This window comes from Sinocyclocheilus anshuiensis, unplaced genomic scaffold (genome assembly GCF_001515605.1).
Source record: "Sinocyclocheilus anshuiensis isolate Anshui unplaced genomic scaffold, SAMN03320099.WGS_v1.1 scaffold96, whole genome shotgun sequence".
Classification (NCBI taxonomy): domain Eukaryota; kingdom Metazoa; phylum Chordata; class Actinopteri; order Cypriniformes; family Cyprinidae; genus Sinocyclocheilus; species Sinocyclocheilus anshuiensis.
Window position 1 is genome coordinate 696,223 of NW_015554094.1, and position 12,443 is coordinate 708,665.

Genomic DNA, 12,443 nt, shown 5'->3' on the forward strand with positions numbered 1-12,443 from the left:
CCTGCTTCAAAACCCAGCAACACAACTGTAGCTGTACAATTTTTACAACAGCAACACTGCTTTAACAAAAAAACAAAACCGCAAGACTTATTTGACATCAAAACAAATGTTTAAAAAATGCCGTCTAATCGCTCTCGTGGTACTTTGATGTCACACACATAATTGTCTGTGCAGTGCTGCTTCTTCAAGTCCAACACCTTTTGTGTTTTATTAGGAGATGCACAACAGTTCTTCTGTGGCTTTATAGGTAATATTTTCACGTACACAATTTAGCAAAATCAGACAATATTGTGTCTAATATATACCACAATACTAACTTCTTATTACTGAATTGAATATCTGATTAAATATCACATTTGCAATTGGTCAGTGTTCAAAAAATGCTGGGAAATCACTTCATGTAGCCCTACAAGAGTGATTACTGATAAACTGTCTTAAAAAAAGAAAGTCATGGTTTAGAGAAGAAAAAAATCACCCACTGACTTTCAAAGCTGCTACATAGTAACGACTTTCTACTTCGAGGACCTTGATAGAAATGTAGTGGAGTGAAAAGTACAATATTTGTCTTTCAAATGTAGTGAAGTTAAAGTCATAAGTTCCCAGAAAAAATAATACTCAAGTAAAGTACCAATACTCAAAAAGTGTACTTAAGTACAATACTCAAGTAAATGTACTTAGTTACTGTCCGCCTCTGCCAAGGAGTATTTTATGCTTCTAAGGACATTGTGGTGGTCTTAGAATCAGACTGTAATCTGTCAGAAAACATGTCACCTCTTCTCTCCAAGATAAAGGTCAAAGAATTTGTTAAGCAAACACCTAAGAAACCGCATAGGAATAGCAACGCCTTAGCAACCGCAAAGCAACATTCTAAAAACAACACAAAACATCTTAGCAACCACACAGCAACACCCTTGCAACCTTTCAGAGCACCCCAGCAAATGCATAGCAACATTTTTAACAACACTCAAAAGCATTTAACAACTGCATAGCAATACCCTAGCAACCGCAAAGCAACATTCTAAAAACAATTCAGAACATCTTAGCAACCACATGGTAACATCTTTCCTGCAAACTCATGGGTTTGTTTCTTAGGGAAACTCAGAATGTTGTTTCACTTCAAAAAATGATTTCATTACTCTGTATTTTTGTCTCGTTTTTCATTGCAAATGTCTAAACACTCTTAAACCAAGATACAGTTACTTGAGAAGCAAAATGATAGAAGATATTAAGTCTTGTTTTCTGAAAAATGTATCAGAATTTACAGTATGCTTAAAACAAAAACAAAAAAAATCTGTTGGTGGGGTCAGAAAAATAAACTTAAAGGGATAGTTCACACAAAAATGTCATTCTGCATGTCATTTAGGTTGTTCTAAACCTATATGAGTTTCTTTATTCTGTTGAATCAGTTGCTGGTAGCCATTGACTTACATAGTATTTTTCCCCCTACTATGGAAGTCAATGACTACCAGAAACTGCTTGGTTACCAACATTCTTCAAAATTTCGTCTTTTGTGAAAGAAATAACCCTAACCCTAACCCTAAGGTTTAGAAAAACTTGAGGGTGAGAAAAATGATGACAGGATAATTATTTAGTCAACTATCCCTTTAATTGAGAGAGAAAACAAGATTATTTTTCTGCCCCCAATTTTTTAGACAACAAAACTTAATATCTTAAGTAATTTTGCATCTCAAGTAAATGTATCTTGATTTTAGAATTCATAGATATTTCTAAAGGGAAAAAGACAAAAATAGGATATTTTTGCAGAATCCACTGTAAATTGCTTTGGATGAAATGCATGACTGTAAATGTGTGTTTGTGCTTTTTACAGCCATCCGTGAATTTCCAGATGATATTTTCACCAATGCTGAGCGGAAGAGCGGTGCTGTACTGCTGCATATTATAGCGGTAAGAAAGTCCATTTATCTCTCTCTCTTTCCTTAGATTAGCAAAGTACATTTAGAAAATTGAATCACTGCAAGTTTGTGGGAAATTTTATCTGGGTTATTTTTGCACAGAAGTTTTGTAAAGGCATAAAAGAGTGAATTTGGTCACTGTAATGATGTGCATTCACTCCTGCTGCCTGTTGTGATTTAATAGCGTGCGTCTCTGCTGTTTTCAGTGTGGGTTAATCCACTGCTAATATGACAAGATTTAACTCCATCAGCCATGAGCAGCACAATTAGAATCTGCCCGTGGTTATGTAACGCAGCCGCTCTAATGCTCTAATGTTTGCATCACGCACAGCTCAGGTCTGAATTATGCATTCACACAAACAATCACGATGTGTCCCGTGTGTGGGATTTCTGTCCTTTGGTGCCCCCTGTGGCTAGAAATGATCATGGAAATATCTGTCTGGAATGATGAACTATAATTTAAGCTGTTTGTTACTGTAAAGTTATTGCTCATGAAGGGAATTGATGCTTTTTATGATTAAACGGTCTGTAAAATGTATGTGCAAAGCCTACAAATCAACTGATGGATGCTAGTAAGTTTTATTGGCACATTTGTTGTTTATATGTTGATTATTGTGGCTTATTTAGGCCTACTTGTTTTACAGCAAGACACTACAGGCAAAACCATGCAATGGGCACTTTTGAGATTTTGGGTTATTTTGCTTCTATCACTTGTATTTCTTCAGATTAGTGGAAAGAAAATATCCAAAATACACATTTATGTGTTATTTTATTACACGATCAATTTGCATCTGTATTTCAGTTTATAATACATATTTTTCAAGGCTGTTTTCTCAAAATGAGTCATACATTTCCACTTCAGCTGCACTTACGTTCACCAAATGTTTAGTTTTATTCCTGTCTGTATTCTGAAGTTTTTTTTTATGTATCATTTGCACTGCTTAAAATGATTTTCAATTCTTACTTAGTGTTTTTGTCATGTTTTCCAGTTCAAATATCAAAACATTCTTGACTCGAGATACTTTTAATTGAATGACTTAAGATATTAAGTCTTGTTTTCGGAAAAACTTGCTTAAAACAAGAAAAAAAATCTTCTAATGGGGTCAGAAAAATAATCTTAATTCAAAGAGAAAACATGATTATTTTTCTGACCCCATGAGATAATTTTGTCATAAAAAAAAAAAAACAATTATTTTGATACCTTTGATGTACACAAGTGAACAAAAGTAAACAAGTGATGTATCTATCATAAGATGGCAATAAACACGAGAAGTGCTCGTTATACAAGGTTTCAGTCATCGTTCAAAATAGTAAAAGCTAGGACAGGAAGGGTTAAAGTATAAGAAGAGAATAGAAAAAGTGAAGGCATATCATTTTTTTTTTTTTAAAGAAAACGTCCTTAAGAATGATTTTGTGCCTCTCTCCGATGGGACCACAGGCTGCCGCCAATTTACCGACCGCAGGCTTCTGGAGGGGATGTAGACGCATAGGAGAGATTGGAGGTAGGAGGGTGCGGAGGCCATGGGTGTTCTATAGGCAAGCACCAATGTCTTGAACTTGATGCGAGCCACAACTGGAAGCCAGTGCAGAAAGATGAGTAGCGGTGTGACATAGGCTCTCTTGGGCTCTTTGAAAACAAGATGTGCTGCTGCATTCTGAATCATTTGCACAGGTCTAATTGCAAATGTTGAAAGTCCAGCCAGAGCATTACAATAGTCCAGCCTAGAAATGACAAGAGCTTGGACGAGAAGCTGTGTTGCATGCTCTGTTAGGAAGGGTCTGATCTTCCTGGTTTTGTGTAGTGTGAAGCTGCATGATCATGCTGTTTTTGCAGTATGATCTTTAAGCTGATCATCAAGGATCATGATGGGATTCCAATTAAATGGTAAACTGGTGTTGTACTGATGGGGTGGCTGGGAAGATGAGAAGCTCTGTGTTTGCCAGATTGAGCTGCAGGTGACGTTCTTTCATCCATGCTGAGATGTCCGTCAGGCAGTCTGAGATCCGAGCAGGTACCGTTGGATCATCTGGTTGAAATGAGAGGTAGAGCTGCGTGTTATCAGCATAGCAATGATAGTAAAAACCATATGCCTGAATGATGGGTCCCAGTGATGTAGTGTATATAGATAAGAGGAGGGGTCCAAGAACTGATCCCTGAGGAACCCCAGTGACCAGTTGATGTGATTTAGATACCTCTCCTCCCCAAGCCACCCTGAAGGTCTTACCTGTGAGGTAAGACTCAAACCAGTGGAGTTTAGTTCCACTGATGCCCAGCGATGAGAGGGTAGACAGAAGGATTTGATGATTAACAGTGTTGAACGCAGCAGATAGATCTAGTAGAATGAGAACTGAAGATTTGGACTTTGCTCTTGCATTCCGTAGCGCTTCGATTTTAAGTCATTCTGCTTCTCAAGTAAATGCATCTTGATTCAAGAATGTTTAGATATTTGTAATGGAAAACAAGGCAAAACTACTAAGTAAGAAAATCAGTATTTGCTGTGCGTCTGATTTATGTAACATTTTATTCCCAAAAATTTGGTGAAAAGGTTTTTCCCCCCTTTCTGGCTGTTAACAGTATTTTCTGATTTATGGAGTCATAAAAAGAGAGATACAAATGCTCTATGTATCTCTAGTAAGTCAACAAAATGAAACAAAAATTTTCGTGATATCTCTTAGGCTTTGTCAAAAATGATCTATTGTTGTCCTGATTTTGAAAATATATATATAAATATCATAAAATGTATATTATGTAATATTTATAATATTTTTATAATTTATAATATATATATATATATATATATAACATATTGTATTACATAACTTTATATATTATATACATTTATTTTTGACAGTTATGTAGATTTCAATCTATTATTTCCCATTTGTCAATCATTAGAGGTCATCACATACAGTATATACATCTTAAAGGTCAGTTATACTATATTTATTATATTATATTTAATTATAAGGGTGGAAAAACGAAACTACGGCTGTTTTAGGTGCAAATCACCTTTCTAAGTAAACAAACGTGAGCTATGTTATGATGCTGTCTGTTATCGTCCTCATCGCTGAAGGTCATCATAATGCTTGCTTGCATTTGCTTTGGTTTCAAATTGTGAATAAACAGGAGCTTGTATTGAGTTGGTGGCTCATTAAGCTAGACGAGGAAAGGCTTTGCAGTGAATGCAGATGTGAATTGTTTGGAGAGATAGAATCCAGTCAGGCCTGGAGAGCAAGGGCACATTGTGCATGCAGAGGAGGAAACAGGTTCAGTGGAGGAGAGACAGAGTTCTGGAGCTGACAGCCATGATAAACGGCAGGTGAACGCGACCAGCAGGCTTCTGAAAGCTTTAATTTCTCAGGGGTTTTAGAGGTTTTTCACATGTGCTTCTCCTGAAAGTATTTGTTTTAGGAGACGTGACTAGAGACACATTGGGTCAGTAGTTGATATACAGTAAGTTCAGAAACATGAATACTTGGTTCATGCGTTCCAGGCTTGCAATCTTGTTGCACATTATTACATTTTTGTGGTGGAAACAAACCTCAGTACTGTAGGGGGCGAAGAGTTTCTATCAAATGTGTTATTTTTTTAAAGGGATTAATTACTAATAGGGTAAGTTATTTACTGTCATTAATTACTCACCCTGAATGAAGTTGTTATTTTTGTTTTCTTTTGTTTTGTATTTTTGTGATTTTTTTTACAAGAGTACCACAATGCAAATGTGTGCATTAAAAAACAAACCTAAAAAACAAAAACTAATGAAAGTGACAAAAACACAACTATATTACTAAAACTTTAACTAAAATTAAAAACAAAACAAAATATAAAAATAAAATCTAATTAAAAAAAACTATAATACTAAACTAAAATATCTAAAATATACTAAATTGCTATACACATTGGTGTTATTTTAGTATTTATATTCTAAATTTGATATTTGTATACTTTTATTGTATTTAATAATATTTTGAATTAGCCTTTACTTTTATATTTTAGTTTTGATTTTAATTTTAGTTTTAGCAATTTTCTATGTTTTTAATTTAAATTCTTGTTTTTATTTATCTTAAATTTATTTTGTATCTCAGTTTTAGTTCTAGTCCTTTAGTTCTTAAACTTATTTCAGTTAGTTACCAAGGCAAAATGTCTAATTTTTGTTTAACATTACGCTAAAATGTTTCAACGTTTAATGTTTTAACATTCAGTATTTCCACATTTTTTAAGTTTGAGTTTTCTATGTAATTTTAATGTTATTTCGGCTTAATTTCAGTAGATGAAAACTATTTTTAGTAGTTGGCTTTTCAGTATCAGTACTGGTATCAGTAACGACACTGATAAACATTGTTAGTTTAACCAGTTTTAACTAACTTGCTCTGCCATAACACAATGCACTTAAACCACAATGAACGGAAATTCCTGTCAGTAAATTATAGTAAAAATTAAAAACATTTATACATCTGCTTTCCCATAACTTATCTTTGTGGTACTGTGGTTTTGACTTTATAAATTGACTGTGATTTTCCTCATTTTAAGTCACTTTGCATAAAGTGTTTGCTGATTAAAAGTAAATGAAAATTGCATTAAAATCTGACGCAAAATCCAATGTGTGTAGCTAATAACATTAACATTCACATATTTGAGTAGAGTTTGTTTTGGGCCTAAAATTACAGAGCTAAAAATGAATGTGGATAGCATAACTGATCATTTGATCCAGGAGTATTTGATGAGAAATGTTTGACTTCATATTGAAATCTCTGACTTTTGATCGTAGACTATGGTATATTAGCAACTCTGAGCTCAGTTAACATTTAAGCAGCAGGAGACTTAATTAAAAGTCTCCATGTGTGTCCCAGTGTACCTCATTGATATTAAGGAGAAATAAGTGAGATATTAAAGAGTTGGAATTGAGGTGATGAAGTTTCTACAGTGTTCTCTCGTCTTCTTACAGGCTCTCTACATGTTCCTGGCTCTGGCAATCGTGTGTGACGACTACTTCGTGATGTCTCTTGAGAAAATCTGTGAGGTAGGATTGCTCAGAAGCGAATTCCCAGTTGATCTGAGTAATATCGCGGCACAATGAGAGCAGCAGAACCTGCGCTGTTCTTCCTCTGACCCACTTTGAGGCTTTCAGAAGCTCATAAAACATAGTGCTCCAGATTTGGGTGGTGTTTGTGCCAGAGGCTTTGTTGCATGTGAATGGTCTGCTGTTATTGTGTTGTGCAGAAGCTGAATCTGAGCGAGGATGTAGCTGGAGCCACGTTCATGGCGGCGGGGAGCTCAGCGCCCGAACTCTTCGCTTCTGTTATAGGTGAAGTCACACAATTGTCGTTTCTGCTCTTTTTGTGCAGTGCTTTTGCTTACTGTGTCTGTTTTCAGGTGTCTTCATCACTCACAGTGATGTTGGAGTCGGAACGATCGTCGGTTCTGCCGTCTTCAATATTCTCTGCATCATAGGAGTTTGTGGGATCTTTGCCGGGCAGGTGTGTTTGTGCATCTTCTCCAGCAGCAGCCTTAAAGGGACAGTTCATCTAAAAATTTTAATTTGCTGTTAATTTACTCACCCTCAGGCTATCAAAGATGTAGGTGACTTTTTTTTCTTGTGTTGAACAGTAAAGAAGCTTTTTAGCAGAAACTGTGGGCCTTGGTTATTCATAAAAAAAAAAAGCATATCAGGTAACACAAAATGAATACCCGTGGCTCCTGACGATATATAGAGGTCTTATGAAGAGAAACGATCAGTCTGTGCAAGAAACCGAACATTATTTCCAACATTATTACCTGTAATTCAGAGCCTCAGGCAAACAGTCCGGAGTGATTTCCAGTTCATGATCGAATCATTCTTTTGTTTTGAACCGGTTCTTTTTGGTGAACTAGTTCAACCGGTTCACCAAATCGGACTGAACCATCTGAAACAGTTTGTGACTCGAGCAGCACAGATCTACAAGTTACTCAATCAAAACTCACTTTTGGACGTTCCTGACTGTCGCTGAAAGGAGCAAAAATATATTCTGCATACGTTACGTTAGGGCTGCACAATTAATCGAATATCTAATTGCGATTACAGTCATGGATGCCACAATTACATAATCGTTCAAAGCGGCAATTAATCGTTCAAAGTCCACTTATGTTATTCTGCGTGCTTAAGATGCGTTTTTTTTCTTTCTACGTGTTATCTTAAGGGTTTTTCCCATTATTTTAATTTTAGTTTTAGTATAACATTATAATGCCATTCATATTTTTACTTTTTTATAATTTAAAGAAGAAACCAATCCGATGTATAGTTGACATTTGAGGCTTAATACTATAGAAAAGCACTAAAGGTTTTTCAGTTAGAGTGTTTTCAGCTTGTTTATTTTCATATAAAAATACGGCATGCAGTTGCATCAAACAATGGTATAAACATCATTCAATGTAAATTGTGATAATCGTAATTAATAATCGCAATTACAATTTCAAGGGAATAATCGACAATTATGATTTTTGTCATAATCGTGCAGCCCTACGTTACGTCATTGCATAATTACATAAATGAACTGGTGAAGCAGTCATTTGAACAAGTTCATTGAAACAAACTGTCCAAAAGAACCAGTTTGTGGAAAATAATCAGACTTCCCAGTTTAAAATCAGCAGTATTTTATTGATGCATCTATAGAAAACCATCTAGATAATGGTGCATTTAAGAAGCCAGCGCCAAAACACTGATATGAAGAATCTGGAATGAGACATCAAGAACTTAAATTCCAAAGAACCTCAAAAACCTTTAAAAAGAAAGGTTCTTTACTGGCATTGATGGTTCCATGAAGAGCCTTTAACATCCATGGAAACTTTCCAATCCACAAAATGTTCTTTATAGTGGAAAAAGGTTCTACAGATGATTAAAATGTTCTTCACACTAAGAAAAAAATGGTTCTTTTAAGAAATGTTTACTGAAAGGTTCTTTGTTGAACCAAAATGGTTCTTCTATGGCATCACTGTGAAAACCCACTTTTGGAACCTTTATTTTTATGAGTGTAAGTGGGTTTTGATAAGATGTGGCTCTTTTCTGAAAGTGCTTCAAAGCTATTGAGGAATCTGGTAAATATTTAAGAAAATATGTGGTCAATGCATTTGCCAAAATGTGCAACATGGAAAAATGTATCGCACTCAACTTGTCCTCCCATTTCCAATGTGATTTTTTTTTCAGTATTAATAACACTTCATTTCATGTTTTCTTTGTTTGTAAATCATAGGTCGTATTCAGTGTACAGTGTGCATTATGCTCTCTGTATTTAACAGTAGTCTGTGTTGATGTCTGTAGGTGGTCTTACTGACCTGGTGGCCTGTTTTCCGTGATTCTTTCTTCTACATATTGTCTGTAGTTGCTCTAATTGTGGTGAGTCTCAAATAAAACGTAGAAACATTACATCCTGTAATGCAGAGTTGATGAAAAACTAATTAATAAAATCATAAAAATGTAAAATAATAATAATAATAATGAAGTAACAATAAAGATAAAAACACATTTGTTTACCTGCCTGTCATGTGACCATTAACTGAGAACGTGGACATGCAAATATGTTGTGTTAAATTATTGCAATAATCATTTTACATCTCAGGGGTTTCTTTTACGTCAAATTGTTTACATCAAAAAAACTTTGGGAATAATATGGGATACATATATTAATTTTTAATGCTGAATATTAAAATGTATTTAGCTTAACTTTTCTTCGTAGTTAAAATTCTACTGGAACTAGACTGTAACTGCACTGATTATCTTTTTGTTTGTCTTCTTGTCACCTGACATCAGTTCATCTATGATGAAAAGATTGTGTGGTGAGTCTCTTTTTGTTTTGCACTCTTGTCTGATTTTTGTAAACCTCCGTCTGACGTCTGGTTTTGATCGTGTGTTTCAGGTGGGAGAGTCTGCTGCTGGTGGTCATGTATGCTGTATATATCCTCATCATGAAGTGAGTATATATACACATGCTTGCAAAATAGAATAAAGTTCAAAAATAGTGATAAAACAAAATATTGTGATTTATGTTCAGAAGTACACATTAAATTGATCAAAAGTGACATGAAATACATTTATGATTTTGCAAAAGATTCTTATTTCAAATGCATGCTGTTCTTTTGAAGTTTCTATTCATCTGTGAATCCTGAAAAATACAATGCATCACGGTTTTCACAAAAATATGAAGCTGCACAACTGTTTTCAACATTGATAATAATCATAAATGTTTCTTGAGCAGCAAATCAGCATATTAGAATGATTTTTGAAGGATCATGTGACACTGAAGACTGGAGTAATGATGCTGAAAATGCAGCTGCGCATCACAGGAATAAATGATATTTTACAATATATTCAAATAGAAAAGTGTTATTTTAAATTGTAATAATATTTCACAATATTACTGTTTTTACTGTATTTTTCATCAAATAAATGCAGCCTTGGTGAGCAGAAGAGACTAAAATTGTCTGTCTGTCATTTTGTTTTTGTCTATATTAGATTTAATGCAAGCTTGCAGAAGTTTTTCACAAGACGGAGCGACAAGAACGTTGCCAATGGAAACGCAGCGGCCGGCAGTGAACTGGAGGACGGTAAAGACAGTTTAGACTGTAACTGGGACGATCCGTCCATACCGCTGTTGGGTCCAGGTAAGACTAAACAGACAGGCTTTAAAACTTCAGATTTAATACAAGTCATACTCCATAATTCCATACTCATGTCAACCTCAAGTACAAAACATGTGATACAAGTGTGCCTTTACTCTTACTTGAAATGTAATGTGTTTAAAATACTGTACGTTCAAGAGTTCTGCAAGTTTTAAATACAGTCAGTTATGCTCCAATAAAAATGATCTTTCTAGGGTGTCTTTATGCTATATGTCTATAATGTGAGAAAAGTAATTCATACATACTGTGACTTGAATGATATTTTCAGTTACTGAATTAAATTATTTTGAAACATATTACACAAAATTATTATTATAATTATATAATTAATAAGCTCATAATGAAGAAATAAATGGGGAACACTTATTAGTTAATGTTAATTAATGCATTAACTAATATTAACTAACAATGAGCAATACATTTGTTACAGTATTTATTCATCTTTGTCAATGTTAATTAATAAATGCACGACTGTTCATTGTTAGTCCATGTTAGTTCAGGTCCATAAACTTTAATGATGAATTAGTAAATGTTGAAATTAATACGAACTGAGATTAATAAATGCTTTACAAGTATATTTCACTTTTAGTTCATGTTAACTAATGTAGTTAACTAATGTTAACTAATGGAACAATATTGATAAGAGTTACCAATAAATGTCTTATTAAGAAGCAGAAATATACAGGTATATATTTTTTTTTATTTGGCACAACATCTTGGCATAATCTTTAAGTTATTAAAAAAACATTGAATAATGTATTCAATTACTGAATGTTTATATATATATATACACACAAACAAACATAAAATGATATATTATAGAAAAAAAAAATTATATTATAATATACAGTATAATGAAGCTCATAATAAACAAATAAAATCCTTATCAAAACGAAGAAATAATAATAAAAAAAAATTGGCATGATCTTGTACTGTAAGTTCTTTTCATAGGCATTTTTACCAGTCAGATTCTTATTCTTAAAAATATTAGATTGTTTTTCATTTGAGCTTTTTTCTCAAGGTTAGTTCAGATTATTAAATATTAAGACCTCAAGAAAATGTCAATGTGTGAAAGCAACATGAAAACAAAGAAGGCATTTCTAAGAGTTTGTTGTGTTTGTTTTAAACTCGATTTTTAAAGATATTTGTGACCCTGGACCACAAAGCCAGTCATAAGGGTCAATTTTTTGAAATTGAGATTTATACATCATCTGAAAGCTGAATAAATAAGCTTTCCATTGATGTATGGTTTGTTAGGATTAGACCTGTCACGATAACAACTCTTTGTTGTGCGATATATTGCCCCAGAAATAATTGCGATAAGCGATATTATTGTCATTTTAAAGACCATTTTATGCCACTGAATATATAATCATAATGTAACAGCATAATAATGCAAGAAGGCCTACACTCTTCCAAATGACAGTCAATTTTAATTTTTAAGAATATTTAGATCATGGAAATTAAGTATCAAAATATTAGATACCTTAAAAAACCTGAATAAATAGTTAATCAAAATTTTCTAACAAAAAGTGCAAAGTAACAAGAAGAAAAAAAAGAAAAATGCACAAGGATGGCAAGACCATATCTGCAGATGAAACTTTTTTTGTAAAATCATTTTTTAAATTTGAACTAGCACCTCATGACTACACCACATTATGTACAAGAAGCTGTAAAAGACACAGGCGCACGTGGAATGTACAAAACATGGTGACATAAATTTTTAAGTAAATATAATGGGCAATATATTGCGTCACCAAAAATTATTGAGGTCATGTACATGTATTGCGCGATAAGTCGATATATTGATTATTGCGACAGGCCTACATAGACCAGATAGAATGTTCACCAGAATAGCCAGTTATGGTATTTGAATG

The 12,443-nt window shown here is 33.8% G+C and overlaps 1 protein-coding gene across 1 annotated transcript in view; it reads left to right on the top strand.

The window, feature by feature from the left end:
- Positions 1-12,443, top strand: part of LOC107669463 (sodium/potassium/calcium exchanger 4-like) — a 42,324-nt gene that overhangs the window by 20,356 nt on the left and 9,525 nt on the right. Inside the window, exons 3-10 of the mRNA XM_016461702.1 lie at positions 1,829-1,905; positions 6,860-6,934; positions 7,135-7,219; positions 7,288-7,391; positions 9,209-9,283; positions 9,698-9,723; positions 9,804-9,857; positions 10,400-10,491. Coding sequence (XP_016317188.1) covers positions 1,829-1,905; positions 6,860-6,934; positions 7,135-7,219; positions 7,288-7,391; positions 9,209-9,283; positions 9,698-9,723; positions 9,804-9,857; positions 10,400-10,491 — 588 coding nt within the window. The remainder of the gene's footprint in view (positions 1-1,828; positions 1,906-6,859; positions 6,935-7,134; positions 7,220-7,287; positions 7,392-9,208; positions 9,284-9,697; positions 9,724-9,803; positions 9,858-10,399; positions 10,492-12,443) is intronic.